This window comes from Sparassis crispa, assembly GCF_003851025.1.
Source record: "Sparassis crispa DNA, contig_000013F, whole genome shotgun sequence".
Classification (NCBI taxonomy): Eukaryota; Fungi; Basidiomycota; class Agaricomycetes; order Polyporales; family Sparassidaceae; genus Sparassis; species Sparassis crispa.
The window spans coordinates 260,248-281,473 of record NW_020939760.1 but is presented as its reverse complement, the minus strand read 5'-3'; the positions used below and the strand labels follow the sequence as shown (position 1 = coordinate 281,473).

At 50.6% G+C, this 21,226-nt stretch overlaps 9 protein-coding genes across 9 annotated transcripts; 5 read left to right on the top strand and 4 right to left on the bottom strand.

Annotated features, from left to right (window-relative positions):
- Position 1: 1 nt before the first annotated feature.
- SCP_1400990 (hypothetical protein) lies at positions 2-5,074 on the top strand (the record flags this gene model as incomplete). The annotated part of the gene is made up of 8 exons (XM_027763806.1): positions 2-58; positions 113-519; positions 568-1,460; positions 1,519-1,825; positions 1,882-3,814; positions 3,869-4,061; positions 4,118-4,188; positions 4,238-5,074. The coding sequence occupies 8 exons, from the start codon at positions 2-4 to the stop codon at positions 5,072-5,074; spliced, it is 4,698 nt and encodes a 1,565-aa protein (XP_027619607.1).
- A 374-nt stretch (positions 5,075-5,448) lies between these two features.
- Positions 5,449-6,099, bottom strand: SCP_1400980 (Peptidyl-prolyl cis-trans isomerase PIN4; the record flags this gene model as incomplete). Its single annotated transcript, XM_027763805.1, has 5 exons — positions 5,449-5,568; positions 5,628-5,668; positions 5,722-5,776; positions 5,844-5,939; positions 6,001-6,099. The coding sequence occupies 5 exons, from the start codon at positions 6,097-6,099 to the stop codon at positions 5,449-5,451; spliced, it is 411 nt and encodes a 136-aa protein (XP_027619606.1).
- Positions 6,100-6,472: 373 nt separating this feature from the next.
- On the top strand, positions 6,473-8,847 carry SCP_1400970 (Translation initiation factor RLI1; the record flags this gene model as incomplete). The annotated part of the gene is made up of 11 exons (XM_027763804.1): positions 6,473-6,556; positions 6,612-6,633; positions 6,690-6,777; positions 6,831-7,044; positions 7,096-7,406; positions 7,462-7,673; positions 7,739-8,285; positions 8,347-8,394; positions 8,450-8,572; positions 8,629-8,756; positions 8,816-8,847. 11 exons carry the CDS (start codon positions 6,473-6,475, stop codon positions 8,845-8,847), a joined length of 1,809 nt encoding a protein of 602 aa, XP_027619605.1.
- Positions 8,848-9,432: 585 nt separating this feature from the next.
- On the top strand, positions 9,433-10,260 carry SCP_1400960 (Ubiquitin-conjugating enzyme E2-16 kDa; the record flags this gene model as incomplete). The annotated part of the gene is made up of 5 exons (XM_027763803.1): positions 9,433-9,456; positions 9,585-9,680; positions 9,780-9,963; positions 10,061-10,187; positions 10,248-10,260. 5 exons carry the CDS (start codon positions 9,433-9,435, stop codon positions 10,258-10,260), a joined length of 444 nt encoding a protein of 147 aa, XP_027619604.1.
- Positions 10,261-10,653: 393 nt separating this feature from the next.
- On the top strand, positions 10,654-10,989 carry SCP_1400950 (hypothetical protein; the record flags this gene model as incomplete). The annotated part of the gene is made up of 3 exons (XM_027763802.1): positions 10,654-10,689; positions 10,780-10,858; positions 10,919-10,989. The coding sequence occupies 3 exons, from the start codon at positions 10,654-10,656 to the stop codon at positions 10,987-10,989; spliced, it is 186 nt and encodes a 61-aa protein (XP_027619603.1).
- A 272-nt stretch (positions 10,990-11,261) lies between these two features.
- SCP_1400940 (hypothetical protein) lies at positions 11,262-11,558 on the bottom strand (the record flags this gene model as incomplete). Its single annotated transcript, XM_027763801.1, has 1 exon — positions 11,262-11,558. The coding sequence occupies one exon, from the start codon at positions 11,556-11,558 to the stop codon at positions 11,262-11,264; it is 297 nt and encodes a 98-aa protein (XP_027619602.1).
- Positions 11,559-12,317: 759 nt separating this feature from the next.
- SCP_1400930 (hypothetical protein) lies at positions 12,318-13,116 on the bottom strand (the record flags this gene model as incomplete). Its single annotated transcript, XM_027763800.1, has 2 exons — positions 12,318-12,502; positions 12,549-13,116. The coding sequence occupies 2 exons, from the start codon at positions 13,114-13,116 to the stop codon at positions 12,318-12,320; spliced, it is 753 nt and encodes a 250-aa protein (XP_027619601.1).
- A 921-nt stretch (positions 13,117-14,037) lies between these two features.
- On the top strand, positions 14,038-14,380 carry SCP_1400920 (hypothetical protein; the record flags this gene model as incomplete). The annotated part of the gene is made up of 3 exons (XM_027763799.1): positions 14,038-14,067; positions 14,127-14,223; positions 14,277-14,380. 3 exons carry the CDS (start codon positions 14,038-14,040, stop codon positions 14,378-14,380), a joined length of 231 nt encoding a protein of 76 aa, XP_027619600.1.
- Positions 14,381-15,268: 888 nt separating this feature from the next.
- On the bottom strand, positions 15,269-15,529 carry SCP_1400910 (hypothetical protein; the record flags this gene model as incomplete). The annotated part of the gene is made up of 1 exon (XM_027763798.1): positions 15,269-15,529. The coding sequence occupies one exon, from the start codon at positions 15,527-15,529 to the stop codon at positions 15,269-15,271; it is 261 nt and encodes an 86-aa protein (XP_027619599.1).
- Between the last annotated feature and the right edge of the window lie 5,697 nt (positions 15,530-21,226).

Here is a 21,226-nt window from a genome sequence, read left to right as displayed (position 1 = left end):
AATGTCTACAAAAAGTGATCCTCGAAGCGCACCCAACAATCTGCCTCTAACCTACGACGTTAGGTCCTAATCATTTTATTACAAAGAGTAAGACTAACTCCTCATTGAGCAGCGACCACCCCATCTTGCAGACCGTCGACCTTCGCCGTCTCCTGGTCCATCCAATGGATTACCTTTCTATGATAGATATGCGCCTGCGCGTTCTTCTTCAGCCTACCAAGATAACTACGCGAGCGGATACACGGCAAATTCTTGGCGGCCAGAACGTTCCTTCTACAGTGGGACGCCGTCTCCCGAGTGTCATGGGCAACAAAGAGACTTGCAAGCAGAAGGATGGGCCCACCCTCCGTCTTGGACCCCTTCTGACTCAATGACGTGGGCAGAACGGAGGGAACCCATAGGCTCCATGTACGATAGTCCGGCGCCCAGAGGGCGTCGTGAGACGATGGCTGAAAGGATGTTTGAACCTTCTGACTCTTGGAAGCAAACTCACATCGATTCCAGCATCGATTCTGACGGGTATGTGCATTCTGCACCTTTAACGTATGTACTGACACATCGCCACAGGGCACGAGACCGCCCTGGGGATCAGGATTGGAATATGCGATCACCTCAAAGAACTGTGCCCGACCATTATTCTCCTCCCCGTAATCATTACTCTCCATCACAGGATCATTATTCTCCATCTCGTAATCACTATTCGCCGCCGCGCAATCACTATTCACCTCCTCGAGATCTCTACTCCCCTACTCACGACCAATACTCCCCTACTCGCAATCATTACTCACCTCCTCGAGATCATTATTCTCCGCCTATGTTTGAAAGTGACCATTACAGGCCGCATTCGCCCAGTCCTCCCTACACACCTCGATATCCGTACATGAACCCCGGCTCTGATTCATACCGACCCCATTACGAGAATGACAGAGGTCCCTGGAGTGTTCGCCCCCCAGAGCCCAGGCCGAAAGGGAAGGGTCGCAAGCGAAATCGTAGACGTTTCATCAGCCGCGACCGCTCAATCAGTATCAATTCTGTTCGCGCTCTACCTTTGTCTTCTCTCGTAACTTCTCGAGGAATCTTCCCGCCGCAGAACTCAAGCGCAACCTTACGTCCGGCGAACGGCGACGGAGCGTTTGCATTTCTCAGGCCAGCAAGTCCATCGGGCGCGGAACAACCTCCCTGTAAAAAATATCGGTCGTGCTCCCCTATTCCCCCACCAAATATTGGCAGTCGGCAAATGTCCGAAGTTGTCGCCGAGCGTAATGGTGTTATCTCCCATCCTGATGACTACGATAGCCTTGCATCGACTCCTCATGACGATTCTCGTACGCTCGACTTTCCGGCTCCAGTTTCTGTGTCGTTCAAGCAGGAGATATTGGAGGATCTTCCTGCACCTGAGCCTGTCGCATCGTCCGGTACCGATCGTAGCGGAAGACATGCAGAGACAAAGATTAAGGCTGGTATGTGTGTTCCAGATGTCTCAATAGCTCAGCTAGTGACATTATTCCTTTCTCACAGAGGATCTGCCTGCTTCTCGATCTCTGAAGATCGATACGTGCAACATGAAGATTCCGGCAGAGATGCGTCCGGAAGCCACTTTATCTAGGCCATCGGTAAATGGTCTCGAGATTTCGTCAGAGAAGCAGGTGACTTCAGTGTCGGCTGAAGACACCTCTTCCGTGGCAGATGGCTCTGACATGGAAATGTCCTTACCAGCATCTCCAACCGGTGGCTCTGCGCGGGAAGAACAATATTCTTCTCCGCATTTGTCACCAGTCCCCGCTGTTCCATTTGAGAAGGGTGTACCAATCGCTGACGATAATAGGTAAGGTAAACCCTGACTTCCAATGCCTGTCATATTCAAGGTTGTATTATTCGCAGACTTTCCCTGGCTGAGGATTCGGATATGGAAATGTCGCCTCCTCCTTCACCCTCTGATCGATTCTCAGCTGAGAGTGGCACTAGGACACCTTCCGGTCGACATGGAAAGGTTCGCGAGCGTTCACCCTCGCCCATACTCCGGCAGCTCGTTGTATCAGAAGCGGAGAAAGACAAGCAGATTAAGAAGCCGGATGGGACGCTTCAAGTTGCTGTACGCCTGGAAGCGATGGAAAGCAGCGGAACACACGATTTTATGGAGGAATCTGATGTGGATATGGAGATATCTACGCCCGCAACCCCTGCTCATCCTGCTGACCTGCGTGCTCCTAGCGTCGGAAGCTCCACTGCCGTTGACGAGGAGATTCCAGGCCTACAGGCCATTCTTCCCAGCTCAGAAGTCGTGAGTAACGACCTTGCTATGGAGCGGCCGAAGTTACCTTTGCAGGTACCCTCTCTTACTATGCAGACCGTCGATGGCAAGATCCCGTTCGTTGATGCTTCCCCTCTGGTTATGTCCCCGCGCACACCACCTGGGTTGGACGCAGCTCCCACTGTTTCACTTGAGCCTCCTGGTGGCACTGGTGATAAAGCTCCTTCTGCCCTTGATGGACCGGAACGGGCCGGAGAAGACGAGGCCCGCACTCAGGTTCAGCCTAGTACTACCACGCCTGCGATGCTTGCTGCACCTGTTACGCCCGCTGTTACGCCCGCAACACTGGCTGCTGTCCAAAATCAACAGACTAAGGAGGGATCTGGTGTACTCCAAGAGGCAGAGCAGGGCACAACGAATGCTCAACGTCCCAAACCACTTTCTGAAGGACTGCGGCTGGTTGTGATGACGAGGCTTCGGTGCGATCGGCAGACAAGGGAGGAGCGCGTGAATCCAGTGCTTCATACCAACTTGTCCATCGTCGAAGCCCTGCCACCACAGTCATCGTCATCGTCCTCTCCGGATGCTGTGATCCGGACGCTCTATGGCGGAGAACGCGGACGAGCCAGAGAGGCTGCTTTTGCTAGGATGAGGCCTTCTCTTCAGCAGCGATTTGCTCAACGGCAGGCTGCGCTGACAGAGAAAGTGCGGACTCTGCGTGAAGAGTATATTTCTCTGCACGAACGCTGGATGGCTCACTGCGCGAAACTGGATGAGGTCACGAAGACGGCTGCTCTTGAGGAAGCTGCGGCTACCGCTGGGCGAACGACTAGGCGTACTGCGGCCCTCACGGACGCTGTACGCTCTGACTTGGAGATGGAGCAAATCATCGCGAGCTTGGGCAACGAAGAGCTGACTGATGCCAATCACTTGGGAAGTCGGAATGCCGCGACTATCCCCGATATGATCTCGGTGACGACAGGTAGCGTGGACTTGCTGTATGACGACACGAACAACCGCGTGGACGATCCTTCTGAGTTCTACGCTCCTCAAACTGGCATGGACGACTGGTCGGAGGAGGAGAAGGCTATTTTCCTGGAGAAGTGGGTTGAGCATCCCAAGCAATTCGGTCTCATTGCCGACTATCTACCACACAAGACTGCGGCGCAATGTGTTACTTATTATTATTTGCACAAGCACACGCTGATCGACTTCCGGAAAGTCTTGTCTCGTCATACATCGAGCAAGCGCAAGCGTGGTGGTAAACGGGCGGACAAGAAGAAGGGCAACGCTCTTTTGACGGACATCCGCAAACACGACGCCGAGGTGTCTCGGGATTCCACTCCGGGCGCACCGACTACGCGGCGCAAGAGAGGCGCGCCGGCCGTCAATAATGAACTGAAGAGGGCAGCCTCTCGGAGGGGTTCTGCTCAGGTGGAGCAGTCCCCCATTTCGACGCCGACACCTGGTCCTGATCCGGAACCAAGACGACGAAAGCGTCAACCAAAACCTACCGCCCGCGCCATTGCTCTGATGGAACAGGAGAGCGCTGAGGTATCCGTGGTAAGTGATGACACAATTCATTTCGCGTCGATGCTGAGCAGGTTTGATCTGCAGGAACCTGAGCCCAGACCTCGGAGAGGACGGAAGAGTCGCAAAGTCGTGAAATCGGCGGAGATTGTCGTTTCTCCTGGTCCAGACGAAGAAATGCCTACCGTCATGAGCGGGACCAAGTTCATCGATCAGACCGACTTCACCACGCGGAAGAAGCCTATGCCCGGCGGCGTCATCTGGTCTGAAGAGGACAAAGGTCGGTCCGCCTAGATGGCAGTGGACTTCATCGCATGCTCATTCTCCATGCAATAGTCCTCTTCCTCAAATTGTTGGCTCAGTATGGAGATGACTTCAAGCGAATAGCTGCATCAATGCCAAATAAGGTGTGCTTGAAGGCGTGATTTCACCTTAGTAGTCTCATTGTCAGCGCAGACAACGATTCAAGTGAGCCAATTCTACAAGGCCAATCTCGCCGAGTGGGCCCTTGAGAAGGTGGCGGCAGGCGCTCCAAAACGGTCACCTACTCCTGACAGATCTCAAGACATGTGGAAAGAAACGAGCATCCCGGGATCTGGTGTCATCACACCCAGTACCAACTGCTCAACTCCAGATATTCAAGCACCAATGCAAGGCCTTCCTCCCGTTGCAATCGAGACTCGCTTCAGGGTGAATGGGCATGGCTCGCCATCTCGCAAGCTACATATCCAGGAGATGTTCACGAGCGCTGAGCGGGACCAGAGGCAAGTGGTTGAGTCGTCTACTGCAGGGCAGTCTTCCGGATATCAGTTCCGTTCCACGTCTATCGAGAGCATGCGTGCCCAGTACGGGCCGACGGATAATATGCCCGCGCGCGGGTATGTCCCCATCCAACCACGAACCTCCCCGTACGCCAATATCGCCCCGCCGATACGCTCAACCAATGGGTCACTGATGGATAACACGATCAATGGTGCCAGCCAGGCACCTCCGGCGACGCTGACGATGACCTTTCAGTCTAACTTTGCATACTCGAACCTGTCGCCCTCGCACTTTGCGAACGACCAGCGACCAGCTCAGCGGATGGCCACGCGTAACGTCTCGCCGCCGGGTGCGACGTCGAGCGCGACAATGACGTTCGATGCGTCGATGTTCCCGCAGCAGACGTGGACGCATCGGTCACTGCATACCCCTACGCCCGCGCTACCGGCGACGCTGCAGACGACGGAGGATTTGGTGGCGTACTTGGAGCATCGGACTCGTCAGACAGCGCAGCAGCTGGACTTCCAATAGTACTGATTCGGTGGACTGGGTAGGGCTTCCAGTGGTGTGGGCGATATTTGTTTCTGCAATATGGACCGATCTGTATAGATCTTGGTTCCTACTTCCCATATACAAATCGTTGCTTCTTCGTTTTTGGTGTCAATGCTGTGCGATCGAAAGGTCACGGTGCGAGAATTCTGAGCAACTCACTAACGTGCAAGGCGATAGCCGAGCCAAGTTCCAGTCGTCGATGCTCCCAATGTCAATCCTTTCTTGTTGTCTACAGTGGCTGTGAACTGACGAATACACGCATCAAGCAACAGCTCAGTGTATAGCAGCAACACATCCAGGCATTCGTAGTCAGAGATGCTGTACGTCACGGGTAACATCACAACAAACAAATATTATCGGCGGCCCTCGACCATGATGATATGGTATCCAAAATTGGTCTTCACCAGCGGGGAAAGGATGGGCTTATCCACGGATGACGGCTCGAGGGCGAATGCCACATCCTGGAAAAGACCCTGTAGAGCCGAAATGAGGGGGGAAATGGAGGGCGGGCGACCCCAAAGAAGATACATACCACCATGGATCCTCGAGCCATCCACCCCAGACTACCGCCAGCTAGTACACGTCAGTTCAGGCGCATGTTACAATGACAAAGATTGAATGTCAACCTTTGGCCTTATCTTCTGAGTATTCCTGAGCCACTTTATCGAATCGCTGGCCCTCCTACACCCCGTGGTTACTACCTCCTTGGAGAAACCTCAAATTGTAGTCGATGTGAACTTGAACATACCTGGATCTTCTGCAGGGCTTCGGTCGCCTTGGAGTGTTTCTCACAGAGAATATGACGAACATTTATTGCAGTAGCTGGCTTCAACCCTCCTTTGCCCTGTTCAGAGCATTTGTCGCCGCGCAAACGGAGCTCGCCAGATGCAATGTAGTCCACCCACCTTGGACTTCTCTCCGGCTTCCTCGCCCTTCGCTGCACCTTTGCCTGCTTTCTTATCGGCAGACTTCTTCTCTGCTGCAGCGTTTCCCTTCTTCGGCATGGTGATGTGGAGTCGTTAGATGAAAGTGATCAGGTTCCAGAGGGTTCCAGTTGCAGAAGTCAGAATTCGCGCGGAAAGAATGCGGTCACGGTCTGACACGTCGTCGGGCAAAATCTCACAGAATAAACGACATGAAAAATCGCAGCATTTTCTCTGCAGGTGCTGCTAGAATATGTTGGCTAAGTTTAAGCCAGTACGAGCATGCGAGATCCGAGTCGTTCAGAACTCGAAAACAAATCGAGGAGCGTTAGATCTTATCTTGACTAGATCATCCACACGTGGCGGATATCGTAAATTTCGAGCACCCGGCCTGCCTCACATCCGCCGCAACTATACACACTTCCTTCTCTCTGCTCTCGTCGCCGCCCTAGCCATGTCTGCGGACAAGATCACCCGTATTGCCATCGTCGATGCCAACCGTTGCAAGCCGAAGCGATGCGCGCAAGAGTGCAAGAAGGTTCGTACCTCTCCGATCTGCGATGTGCGATCGGGTGTTCACAGATGGCGAGCAGTCGTGTCCTGTTGTAAAAATGGGTACGTCTGCGAGTACATCATAAGTGCTGTACGGTGCTGATGTGACGATGTTTTAGGCAAGCTCTGTATAGAGGTCAAGCCCACAGACAAGATCGCTTTCATCTCTGAGTTTCTTTGCATAGGTTGTGGTATTTGTGTGAAGAAGTGCGTGCCAGAAACGTCTCTGTGCCAGTATTGCAATCTCAGCTGTTTTTCAGATGCCCGTTTGAGGCTATTGCAATTATCAACCTCCCGACCAACCTCAACACCGAGGTAACACACCGCTACACCGCAAACGCCTTCAAGCTCCACCGTCTCCCCACACCACGACCAGGTCAAGTGCTCGGTCTCGTCGGCACGAACGGTATCGGCAAGAGCACGGCGCTCAAGGTCCTTGCGGGGAAGCTGAAGCCCAACCTCGGCCGTTACGACGTTCGTCGTGTGCGGCCCCTCTGACCGTTCCCGTAGCTGATCATCCCACAGGACCCACCGGACTGGCAGGAGATCCTCAAGTACTTCCGCGGCTCGGAGCTGCAGAACTACTTCACGAAGGTCCTCGAGGATAACCTCAAGGCTCTCATTAAACCTCAATACGTCGACCACATCCCCCGCGCGATCAAGGGCAAATTGACCGTGTCCCAGATGCTCGACTCGAAGGTCGAGCGGGATAACAAGCAGAAGATGTGTGATGACTTGGAGCTGAATGAGGTACTGGAGCGAGAGGTGTCGCAGCTATCCGGTGGAGAGCTGCAGCGCTTCGCCATCGCGATGACCTGCATCCAGCAAGCAGATGTGTACGTGTTCATATCTTTTTTCTGCATGCACATGAGGGGCTCAGGTGAAATATAGATATATGTTCGACGAACCCTCTAGTTACTTGGATATCAGGCAACGATTGAGGGCAGCCGAAGTTATTCGCGAGCTGCTCACACCAGATAATTATGTCGTAGCAGTCGAGCACGATTTGTCCGTGCTCGATTACCTTTCCGATTTCATTTGCTGTCTATACGGGAAGCCTTCGATGTACGGTGTCGTAACGATGCCTTACTCAGTGCGTGAAGGTTCGTGTCCGCCCAGCTATCCGCCCAGCTGACGGATTCTGTGTACTCATCGCGGCTCTCGATAGGAATCAACATCTTCCTGGACGGTTTCATCCCCACAGAGAACTTGCGATTCCGTGAGGACTCGCTCTCCTTCAAAATGGTCGAGACGGCGGAGGAGCTCGTCGTCGACAAGACGCGACAGTACTCGTACCCGACGATGACGAAGACGCTCGGAGGCTTCAAGCTGACCGTGGAGGGCGGGAGCTTCACGGACTCGGAGATCATCGTCATGCTCGGCGAGAACGGTACAGGCAAGACGACGTTCGTGCGGCTACTCGCAGGCGACATGCCCGACGAGGAGACAGACAAGCAAACGCTGTCGGTATCCCTCAAGCCGCAGACGATATCGCCCACGTTCCCCGGCACCGTGCGCATACTCCTCCTCAAGCGGATCAAGGCGGCGTTCATGCATCCGCAGTTCAACACGGATGTCATCAAGCCGATGAATTTGGAACCTATATTGGACCAAGAAGTGAAAACGCTCTCTGGCGGTGAGCTGCAGCGCGTAGCAATCGTGTTGGCGCTCGGCAAGCCCAACGTATCAGTGTACCTGATCGACGAACCCAGCTCGTACGATTTGTTGGCTCTCAATTTCCGGTTTGTGTGGCTGCTGAGACATGCGTCCATTTAGTTTCCTCGACTCCGAGCAACGTATCATTGCGAGCAAGGTCATCAAGCGGTAGGCGGGACACTGCGAACTTACTTCCCTTGCTCACATGCGCGTGCGTGTTCAGATTCATCCTCCACGCCAAGAAGACCGCCTTCATCATTGAGCACGACTTCATCATGGCCACCTACCTCGCCGACCGAGTCATCGTCTTCCAGGGAAAGCCTGCCGTAGCAGCCACCGCTACACCGTACGTACTGTATATTGTACTCTTCGGTGGCACTGCTGATCCTTTCGCGCTCTCAGTCCGCAGTCGCTACTGACCGGTATGAACAAGTTCCTCGCGTCCCTCGAGATCACCTTCAGGCGCGACCCGACGAACTTCCGGCCACGCGTTAACAAGATGAACAGTGTCAAGGATCGAGAGCAGAAGGGTGTGTTTTACCAGTGTTTCATCCTATGCCCGTGCGTGTGCTGATACTCTGTGGCGCAGCGTCGGGGAACTACTTCTTCCTAGAAGAATAAGCTATTGCTCACATGTATTGCATATACGTGTGCAGCTGGACATGGGTCTCCGCGGTGTAGGACAACTGCTGTAGCGTTACGCAGAGTTGCCGGCGTGTATTTGTGTGGGGAGCTGTCTATCAAGCAGGAAGTGTGACATTGCTAGCTGGAGCTTCTTGTTCTAGGTGTCATTGTCTAGTCTAGTCTTCTGGCAAACATTTCGATGTCACTGTAAAGACTGGTGTTACCTTTTCTGACGATCCCGGAAACACCCGGACAAGTGCGAGGCTGTTCTAGTAAGCAACCAAACAGCGACAAAAGCCAAACAGCCGCAATTGTATGCTCCTTACCCTTGTCTCTCGACCATCTCCTCCCTCTCGTCTTTGCCTCGTCGCTGTAAGTCATTTATTTTTCCCCCTTGTTACATTTCGTGTCGTGCTCATCGTTGCTACGTTTTGTACTCGTTCCCGGTGTTGTTGCTGCGATTCCATACTTCTGACGCATCCGACGACTCTCATCCGATCTTCGCGATCTCGTGCGATCTCTCGTTTGGCACCCTCTTCCAACAGTTACGACCCTCGCACCTCATATTAGACTCATACACCAATGGCTCTCAAGCGCATCAACAAGGTGCGTGTCTTCGTCAAAGTCGGCGCCGACGCCCCGCGTGCAGCGTCAATTCGCTAGAGAGGGCGCTGAAGCAGACGGGCGGCTGGCAGTGCAACGTACGGCGATGCTAATCGTGATGGTTTGGTTAGGAATTGATTGACCTCGGCCGCGACCCACCCTCTTCCTGCAGCGCAGGTCCGACGGGCGATAACATGTTCCAGTGGCAAGCAACTATCATGGGCCCAGTACGTATTTTCCCCTCATAATTCTGCGCCTGAAGCCCGGTTTGAGCGATGTTTCACAAATCTTGTGCATTTACTGATGTGCTCGTGTGATTTGTGCAGGGGGACTCACCTTACGCAGGCGGCGTGTTCTTCCTATCTATCACGTTCCCTACAGACTACCCCTTCAAGCCTCCCAAGGTTAGCTTCACAACGAAGATCTACCACCCGAACATCAATGCGAATGGCTCGATCTGTCTCGATATCTTGAGGGACCAGTGGTCCCCGGCATTAACGATTTCGAAAGGTGTGTTTTTACTTACGGATTGGCCTCATCAATTGCTGTCCATCGATGTGGCCATCGTTGTAGCGAGCTGTGTGTTGACTTGGTTTATGACATGTAGTGCTACTTTCGATCTGTTCGATGTTGACGGACCCGAACCCTGATGACCCTCTCGTGCCCGACATTGCGCATCTGTACAAGACAGATCGCACTCGTTACGAGGCAACCGCCCGGGAGTGGACACGGAAGTGCGTACCAGACTATCTCCATCTTACTGTGTTGAGCTGACGATATTCGCCGCATCGCAGGTACGCCATGTAACGGCGCTTACTGGACCAGATATGCCTTGACGAGCGTTGGTGTACGATGTCCTCCTGTGTTATCCTGCGGTCGGTCTGTTATCAATGCATTGTGTTGTAATCCATTACATTTCGCAGTCAATACATGAGCAGGTTGTGTAAATCGGACTTTTGCGTGGTGTGCGTATCGCAGTACTCGGAAGCTGGTGCTAGGCGTGTCCAGCCCGTTATCCCCTGTCCCGCCAACGGCCTTCAAGCACCGAGGATTTGGCGGGCATGACTTCATACTGAGGTCAGAGGACGTGCGGAGGCTCCAACACGGCCGCACTAACGACGTAGCCCCTTGCAGACATCTTGGCTCCGCCCCTCATAGCGAGAACCTGTACAAACCAGTAGAAACGTTCAATCGCACAGCATGAATAAGCCCTCACCGCCCAACCAGCAGCGTCTGGTGCGTAGACAAAATCAGGGAATCTCAACGATACATCGTCGCTAATGCCGAGTGCTGACGCATTGATTCGCTGCCGCGGGCCCGCTGCAGATGATCCTCGGCGGCTCTGCCGTTGCTCTCGCCGTCGCTGCGATGTATTACATGCGGTCGGAGAAGACTGCCACTGCCAGTACGTCCCTCAAGGCATGTCGGCGTGCCAGTTGTTGACCCGATTGCTACCTGTTTGTAGAAAAGGAGGATGCGAATCCGGTGGCGAAGTCTGACGTCCGGCAGAAGGCCGGCTCCTCAGAATCTAAATGAGCGTGGAGCCGTTGATGTATGTTCAGCATTTTGAAGCTGTGGAATAAGTGAAAGTCATGTTGGTTCTGTGGCAACTGATGAGGGGAAGGTTGTAGCCTTGACAATATATGGACGTGAACAACTATCTTCGATCTCCTCTGGAGGTTTATGCGTGATTCTTTACACCTAAGACCTCAACGATATCTGTGTGCAATAGCGCTAGACCACTCAGTGCCACATCCATGTTCAAAATCTCATCCAACCGTCGTTGCCTCACATGTTATGCTGTGTGCTCATGTAATACAAACATGCAGCCTGCCCAAACCTGCGATGTCGAGCACCCTGTAGTTCTTTAACTCTTCCTTACCAACGCGTGCAACGACCAGCTTCTTCACGTACTCACAGGTTGGACGAAAGTCTCCCTCTCCCGCATGGGCCTGCCCTGCAAGAATTCGCACGGCGACGCCGACGCCCATTGTCCCCGCCTTGAGTGGGGCGGCAAAGAGTAGGCCGCTGAAGGTGTAGTTCCTGACACTCGTGCGCTCGGATACTGTGTCAATGTCGGTAACACTGTAGCACGATTCGCCCATAGCGTCTCGGAGGTACCATTTCTCTCCTTGACGAAAAGTGGATTCTGAATCGTTCAGGTATATTCAATAGTAGGTGGCGACCAAGCCCTCTAGCGTACAAAGTGCATCATACGCATTCGTTCCGAGAGAGCTTCCTTGCGAAACCCTCATTGTCCTCGGAGCCCAGCGAAAGCCCGGCTGCTCCAGCTTTGAGCCAGACATGAATAGGCTGTCCGATGGCAGCTCGCGCACGCGCAACAGCAGCGTCCTCATGCGCTCCCCCGGGGATAGACTCACAGCTCGAACGCATCGACATTCAACTGGCTAGCGACCGCGAACGTCTCGTCCTCCCGCAACCGGTCGGGCCTTCTTCGATGTGAAGCCCTCGCTTGGACAGCCGAAAGAGTTCCGCGGCTAGATTTGTCTTGGGCACGTCGAGCAAGTCTTCACCGACAGAAATCAGTCCTCTCAGAGAAGTTGTCCCGTCCGCATACTCAAAAGACCAGCTGGTGGGCGAGGATCGCCTCCTGCAGCGTCCACAGCCGCTGCATCCACCCGGAGAGAGTACGCGCAGCAACTTCTCGTGCGGTGCGCGAAGGGAGCAGGATCGGATCCCCGCGTCGACGACGAGTACAGCAGCGGCGTCCCTGTATGTCTGATCCATCAGGCATATCCCCCTCTTGCGCATGTCTTTGCGCGCGGGAACGCAGATGGCGTCTATCCAGAACGCGCCGCCGGGAACGACCTGCCGAGTAGGAAGCCCGGTTTCTGTCGTGCTCCCTAGCCGTCCACCCAAACGTGCGAGACGGCGACGTATGGCGTGTCGGTGACGGTACTGCAGATCATCTTCGGCACATCGACAGTAAGGTTGAGGTACGAAATTGCAATGACTGGTATTTGTCCATTGGAGAGCGCTGAGACAGCAGCGTCCAGCGATGGCCTAGAATACTGACATGTGCACCCCGCTGTGGTATACCGATTAATATACGACGCCGCATCGATCGTGTTCACCATATACGCTCCCGTAGTGCACTGGCTGTGTCCCTGTGCCCCGTTCTCGCGGATGTACAGCTTGCAAGTACTCACGTATCCTAGTACGCACACGCTCTGCCCGAGAATGCGAACAGTAAACGCTTTCGACAATGCGGTTAAGGATGAACCTCCAATCGAGCCCCTTCATTATAGGCAACAGGAACTGGCGCCTTGAAGACGTCACCGCCTCGCCGATCGCAGCGACGGCGTATATGATCCCGGAGACCACATCGCGCTGCACCCCAGCTATGCGGAAGGGACTGCGGTCTGGCCGCGGAATCTTGATCATCAGCAACGCCTGTGCTTGCTCCAACGTAGCTTGCACCCGCTCAGACCACCGTTGGAGTGCACCAATATCCTGTTTCCTCATCTCCGGGATATGACTCCACCATTTCCTCAGAATAAGAGAAAGGTTGTGGCTGCTGACGACAAGAGCGCCAGCTGTGGTGTGTCGGAGAAGTACGCGTTCTGGTATCTTTTCTTCTGTTGTGGCCTCCAGGAGACCGAAGATCAGGTGGCTCTGGTAGAGTGGAGCATAATCGATCATGGTGGATCGCTGAGCCGGTCGAACTTTCATGTAGTCTTTAAAGGGAACCAGCGGGTAACCGTCGTGCTCACCACCCAGCCAAATAGCGTCTCTGAAGACAGTAGGTTTAACAGTATCTGTCCCGGAGAGGGTTTCACAATGATTGGGGCCTGGTTCGAATGCTCTATTTTCTTCTGGGTTCATCTATGCGAGACGTGATAGCACCAAAATATCAGCAGGCAAGAGGCGTGTTTGCATACTCTGTTTCCATCGTCTGCTATCACAGCCCACACCGGCATTATATCATTTACCTGACACACGAAAATGTCAACACAAAACTTACGCTGAATCGAACGCCGAGTCGGCCTCGCGGTCCAGGATGTGATTCGGTCAGTAAACCTTTTCTGCACAGAGACATACCGAGCTCGATAATTCACCGCGTCATTTGAATCATAGCTAGCCTCTTGTCTATTTGAATCCAATCCATGTATATACTTGTTGGAACATGAGAGAGCCTACAGTGCTGGCGTCCTCGAACGCGTCGCGGTTATGACTGTGAATGGGGAGACTTGCCTGTGAGCTGGACGACTCCATACAACTAATCTTTCAGTAGAAATACAGTTCAGCGGCATGAACGGCACGAAAGCAGAACCCAGAAGATATAAGTATCAGATGTAAGCAATTATCGACTTCAAAAATACGCCTGAAATTTGAGCAGGTCAACAAGACTGAATCACCAGCAATCAAGTACTGTCGATGCTGTCATCATAGTGTACTGGAAAGATTTGTGCAGATCTCGATCAAGATTCAAAACATACCTTTACTCGCTACCACGTGTATCACGCCGCGTTATGACGCGTGCGTCCTCGCAAATAATCCCGACCTGCGTCTTCGTCTTTTAACTTCAGGTTTGTAACGCAGAAATTCGTCGGGAAAACAGGAATGAGCTCTCGAGCTCGCAGTAGACCTTTGGCGCGTCGTTCTCATAGCAGCCGACAATTCTCGCACCCCTAACGACCGTGAACTTGCAGGCCATCACCACGGTGGTGGGCACGGTAGCAACACTTGGCTACATGTATGTGGCAGGAACACAGTCAAAAAGGGATCGAGCTCATGACTCCATCTTCAGTGCGTCACCCTTCTCCAGTACCTTGCGAGTCGACTCACACGAGGTCTGGCAGAGGACTCGTTCAAGCAGGCAGGGAACTTGAAACCAGGAGATAGCGACGTTCGTATGGGCTCGTCTGCGGTCAGGACAGCCATGCATGGGAACAAGAAGTCCTGAAAGCACATGCAGTGCTTCACGCGATCGAGGAACATAAAAGGTGTACATTACACGTCTGTCAGTTGCAGCAAACCTGCTTGAAACCCCATGTTCAGTGTTGACTGAGAACAAGAGAGGAAATTATCGAACACTATGCAACATCTGTCTGCTGAACACGGCTCAACACCATGCACGAAAAGTACTCGTCACAACAATAATGTTTGCAGAACCCCTTACGTCCCATCCGCTCAGTTCCAATATTACTCGAGTTTAGCGCTCAGGAATCTCCCTTCCGTCTACAGTACTAATCACACCCTGCCCTCGTTCGCATCAGTAGTCTTTATCATCTTCCGAACCTTGCTTGCAATCATCGAACATTTCAATATATCATCCAAATTGCCCCTTCAACCTGCCTCTCAAATGCCGTACGTCTCGCTGGTACAACCTGCCATCATGTGGGCTGCGTCGGGACAATGTCAGTGCCAGGTCGCGCTACAACGGACCTTGTTGCAATTCGGGCTACTCATGAAATGAATCACAGGTTGATACTCACCGATGAATATTGAACGTGGTCGCCTCCGCGCTTGCTGCATGGCTACTCTTAGACGATTCAAGCACGCACGATGGCGAATATCACCCACGAGGGATAAAGTCCATACTGGATCCGACGCTGTGACGCACTTCGAATCCCAAGTCTGCCGTCATCTAAAGCGCCTCCATCAGCCATGCTTGTTCGCACTCATGATGGATCAACGACGCGAACAAACATGATGGATCAACGCCGCGAACAAACATGATGGATCAACGTCGGACCATTTCATCACGCCGTCGTTCCGATACATGGTCGCATATGACCTCTTCCACATGCTCTGCACGGCTGCCCCTCCATTATTGACAGTACAAAGCATTCTAGTGAGATGCTACCCTCAAATCTAGGTCCCGTACAGCTGGGTGTTTGAGGACTTCGTCGTCCACGTCTTCGGGGTGGACGAGTTGCTGCTCGGGGGCTTCGGCGGACTCGTCGGACCTATCTTCTTCAAACCCATTGAACTCTTCGAATTCGTTGTCCTTGTGACCGCTCGGAGACGGCGAGCATTCGGATAGAGGTGTCCACGCAGGCCGGAGTTCTGCAACATGCACGACCTGCCAAGACAAAAAAAGCATCTGCATCCTAAAACTACTGAGTTACATACGCGCGCACCCTGTTCAATGGCGGCCCCGCAAACGTCATGGGCGCTTTCGTCGAATGCCGCCATATCTACTTGAAATTCCCCACGAACCGAAGCATCTGCGCGGAATGGGTGCACTGGCCGAATGGGCAGCTCTTAAATATATACGTTGCGAGTCGGACACTCCCTTCGTGTGCGAAGTAGCGTGGGTCTGGCGGGGTGTCGGCCCAGTTGTCGGTGGTTTCGCTTAGCATGGTGATAAATTCCTAACAAGGGGGAGGCGAATAATGACGCGAGCTCGAGCTGCGTCCTACAGATCTGAATTAGGCGTGCCGTGACCGTGAGGAGCTCGCCCCAGGCGTAAAGGAACTCGGGGCTGAGAGAGTCCGGCTCCTCCCTTCTTGCACTACCCATCACCGTTCTCAGTATGGAGATGGTGTCGTCGTCGTAGTGTCCCCAAGCTTGAAAGAACGCAAAGGTAGAGAGAGTCAGGCTGAGTAAATACATTTCGGACACAGCCAGCACTCGTAGAATAGAACTTATCTACCACTGCATCAGGAAAAACCTCCCAGCGCAATTGCGAAGAATTATATGATAATTGTGGATAATTCATGAGAATGAAAAAATTTGGAGTGCATTGTGAGGAAAGTCACTTAATTTCTCAACTTCAATGACATCAGGAAAAACCACCCAGCACAATTGTGAAGAAATGTATGATAATTGTAGATAATTCACAAGAACGAGAAAATTTGAAGTGCATCGTGCACTGAGGAAAGTCACTCAATATCTCGACTTCAATGATAATCTGATTTGAAAACCTCATAATTACATGTAAATTGTACGCTAATCAGAAACTCTACTGGGATCTTGGAAAACAGTTCCTCCAGAACACTCTTGAAGAGAGTCATCAGCTGAACCAGTGCTTACCATGATCACACAGCAAAAGCAGAAACAGCACCGGCTCAACACTCAGCAAAGATGGCTGTAAATGCAGCAGCTGGTTCGAAGCGATCCGAATGGTGTATTAGATGTTGCCGATGTGTCCAACTGAGCAGCATGGGTAAGAACGTGAGGCAGGCGAGAATGCGGGACAGCAGATGCAAGGTGTACAAAGACATGAGGCGAGAGAGATGGAGGAGGCAAGATGCAAGGGCGAGATGACATGTGGAGGCTGGACAGATGCAGTCAGCGAGGCAGGTAAGGTGGGGAGATGCCAGGCAAGGCAGGAGATATGAGCTGCGAGATAAGTGCGGGATATGGGGTATAGGTGATCAACCAGTGACGATGCAACTTGCAAGGGTGAGTTGAAGTCATCGCCCAGGAATTGCTAAGTTCAACGGCACGTGATGACGTTGATTGGACCAAACAAGAGCAAGCACTGGTTCACTGCAGCGTCCGTCTTCTCTGCTTCATATTCACGTCTTTGTTGACCCGCAACACTTATTCTATGGTACGTGCTTTCTCTGTCACCCCTCACGGATGCATTTAACAAAGCTGATATTGGCACGCAATGCTAGGCATAGTATTGTGTAGTAGCACAAGGGCAACACTCGAGGCGCGTCACTACATTCTATGTGCCTCGCTGAAAGACTAACTCGGTTACTAGTAAAATGAAAATGCAGGGCATCTATGGATGCTCCAACTCTGGCCCCCCTCAACACATCAAATTTAGTCGGACGCTGGAGTCGACCCGCACCACCCCATAAACCCCCGCAGCGGTTACCACCCCCTTGCGTACAATGACCTCGAGCCGTCATCTGCACACGAACAATCCACACCAGGAATATATGACCTCGAAGCCGTTGACTATGACTATGCACACCCGCCCCCTGGCTCCCCTCCTGGTCCATCAGATCGTGCACTGCCAAATGAGTACGGCAATTCCAATGATCTCATCTCTGCCGGTACAGATGATGCACGGAGAAGGGGCGGCTGGCTCAGGAGGTCCACGGCTGCGATTTTGCCGAGCTATTATGTCGAGAGGTTCGAGCTTTCCCCGCATGCGCCCGCTGGTATGATCGGAGGGGGCACCTCCAACGACCGTGTCTTTGTGAACGTGACTGCGAAACCCTCACGGCCTCTTAGGATATGGGATGGTATGCTGGCGATTTTTCTCCCTTATTTGCCCAGGCGGTATGCAAGTGCCCTTTCGATGACTAACATATCTCTTTAAGTATTATACTTTGTACTGTCTAATAACATGCTCATTTTCCTACTGTATTATTGAGTAAATGAGGCCTGATTCGTTGTCACAACATGTATAATAGCAAGAATTGAAGAGAAAACCCTGTAACAAATGTGTGTAATGTTAAGAAATGTTGAGAATTAATAAGTGAAATCGGCAGGGGCCGTCTATTTCATGTAATTCTCAACAATCTTGATAATCGCTGGAACACGTAGAATCTCGACTATTCTTGACAATTAACATATAATTTTGACCAATTTGCGCGGGAGGTTTTCCCTGATGTGAATGTAACCAGCACACGAGGATAATCTTATAGTATCGCCATCACTCACAGACACTCGTTCAGTTCCTTCGCCCGCCGCCTGCACGTCGCTGAACCACTCGTTCGGCCATCCGTATTGCTCCTTGAGTCTCTTGCCCACGTTACAGACGAACGGAGGGGTCATCTCGCATCAGCAAAACTCCATTTGACCTCGTTACATGTGTTACCTGCCTTTTATGAGCTTTTTTTGTCTTATTTGTCTTGAATTAAGAGGTGGATCTCATTATTTTAAGACTGGCCTGTCTTGCACTTTTTCAAAACAAGACATAATAAAAATCTATGTAGTGTATGTTTTAGAATACCTTTGCTTATGTGTATTCCCGACCTAACACCTCCAGAATTCCAGAAAATGTGTCCTCCAGAAATGTAAGAAAAGTTGCAAAAAAAGACAATTAAGACAGTAAGACAAAAAGTACAGGGGAGTTTTGCTGATGCATTGTCATGTGGACTGCATGGAAAAGCACAAGATTAGTGAGACAAATGAGCATTTCATGGATTTCTCACTGATAGATGAGGAAGGGCATCAACTTCACCCATAAGACTGTAGCACCGTGCAAGCACAACAGGACCCACTACCTGTAGGGTGAAGGAGAGGTGCAAGGAGATGAAGACATATATTCTGCACATTAGAGCATGAGAAGATATAAGTGTTACAATGCTCTTCAGTTAGGGTGCATCTTTTCTTTTTCTTTTCTTTGTTTCCTTTACTTTACCAGACTCCATGATCTACCATGTGACTTGCTGAAGTGTAACCTCTGATTCTCCATTCAGAACCTCTATTCTGGAGTTACACTGGATCTAACTCCAGGTCTTCTTCCTATCACACTTCTGGGATATGCATGTTTGTCTCATTGCTACCTTCTCCTGATACACAACTGGTTATTCTCATTAGGACTGATTATCTCTCACGATCTTACTCAGCTTTCCCATACATATTACTTCCTCGACATTACCTTGCCCAGACATTGTTTCACCTTATCTAACCAATGGACTCTCTTGTATTACCACATAGTACTGCAGATACCTTTTGTATAAGTAGTCGACCTTGTTGAGCTGGATCCTCATCTCGACCTGGTTATCATTAAACCAGCTTTTCATTTGTCTTTGACTGAGATCGATTGCTAGTAGCAGACAGCTACTGTGAGTCATAAGAATGAACTCTGATCAACCTTCAGTGTGAGGACATTGCCAGAAGTGTCTCTTGAACAGACTTATGTCTTGGACTAAGACCTTGTCTCGTGATGACTTAACTTGATGTTTGTGTTTCACTGCCATGTAACAATAAGTACATTAATGTTGTATGTACAAGTAGGCAATGGCATGGGTTACCTACGAGTTTTTGACATGTTTTTAGTAATTAGCATGCAATAGACAACTCTAGATTCAAAATAAGCCCTGGATCATGTCAAACAGATTAAAACTGACTGAGATATGATTAAAACAATATTCAGAAGGAGCTCTTTAAAGATGAGGCTATAATTTAAATAAAAATTATGCAAGTGGGCTCAAAATGGCCTTTTTGTGAGTTTTTGAGGACTTAAACTGATTATTACTTAAGTCCTGTCTTCAATTTCAATGTTTTTCAGCCAAATCTTGTTTTAATCATATCTCAGTCAGTTTTGGTCTGTTTAACTGATCCAGAACTCATTTTGAACCTAGAGTTGTCTATTGCATGCTGATTACTAAAAACATGTTAAAAACTCGTAGGTAAACCATGCCATTGTCTATGTATGAGTATAATACAATAAATTTGATAGGCAAAGCTTACATTTGAACTGGCAGAAGGTATGAGCAATACAGTAAAGCTGGCAGAAAATTTAAGTGCAATAGGTGGGATGGTTACATTGTGAATTGATCAGTCTTTGGCCTTTGCTTGGTTTATTATATTAGTCTTAACTTTCTTGGACAAAGAGGCATCAAACTTGGTGAATGCCACAGATGGGTTGGAGGAGGAGGCAGATGCATAGATGATAGAACTGAGATGGAGAATGATGCAGAACTCATCAGATTCAAAATCAGAGACATTAATGTTAGTGCCAATTTTTCCACCAAAGAATTGTACAAGATTAAGGTGAGAATTTCAAGATAATTGCCCAGAAGTGAGAAGGAAGGCACTTTAGTGCAACAAATATTAGCAAGTAGAGAGTTGGCAATAAATGTAAACAATTAATGTGAGTGATGCACGGAGTTGATATGGAGGATGCATGGCAAAAGATTTGGATGCTTAGTAAGGCTTATAAAGCATCTCACATTAGTAAAGCCTAGGAAACATTTTATAGACCTTTTTTGCAAAGTTTTGAGCAGGACCTTCAGAACTGACAGTTTTTGATAGGGCCCCTGTGTGATAAAAGATTCAGCAAGACTCACTATCAAAGGTAGTGAGAATTCTGCCAAACAAGTATAGCTCTTAGTTATGGTGTTAGTAAAAGTGATTGACAACAGGGCGCATCAGGCAGATGAATATCAGAAAAACTTAACTTTTACTTAAAGATGTCCTTCTGTGACTTAAATGCACTTATTGGCCTTAAATAAGATAAAATAAGGACAAAAAGCCCATAAGTTATATTTCCTTAGAGACTTAAAAGTTGAGAACTTATAGGCCTTAAATAAGGCAAAAAAGGACTCGGAATAAGTCTCATAAGTAAGAGTTTGATTTTTCTGATGACATGCAATAACAGATCTGCAAGTCAGAAACTTTTCAAATTCCAGTGCTGCCAATACCTGAATTAAAAGGAAAGTTAACAGGCATTCAATTGTGTCAATTAGAAATTCCTTATGAAAGTTCAGTTGCTTACCTTCTCAAAATCACTCGAAGGCATTGAACCCTTATTTCAAACCAATAACCTCTCCATTTTGGAGAAAACCTTATTCTCAACATAATAAATGTTATTTATGGCTCCTCCAGCTTCACTAAAATTACCTGGTACTGAGGTATTAGGACGCAGAGCTTTCGTTCCATTTCCTTTTTTGGCAAGGCTATTCTGGCGCCTATCACGACGTGGCAGTCCGCCTGTGTTCCGTCCGCGGACGGTTTCCAATGTCACTCATTGTGACAGGCGGTGTTGATACGTCAGAATCGGGCTGGTTTCCGCGGAGTCTTGCTGTTGAGACACTGCCCTCGTGCGATGCCCAACCCTTAAATTGTAACCTCGGTGAGATCGGGCCTCATCTGAGAAGGCTATACTGTTCTG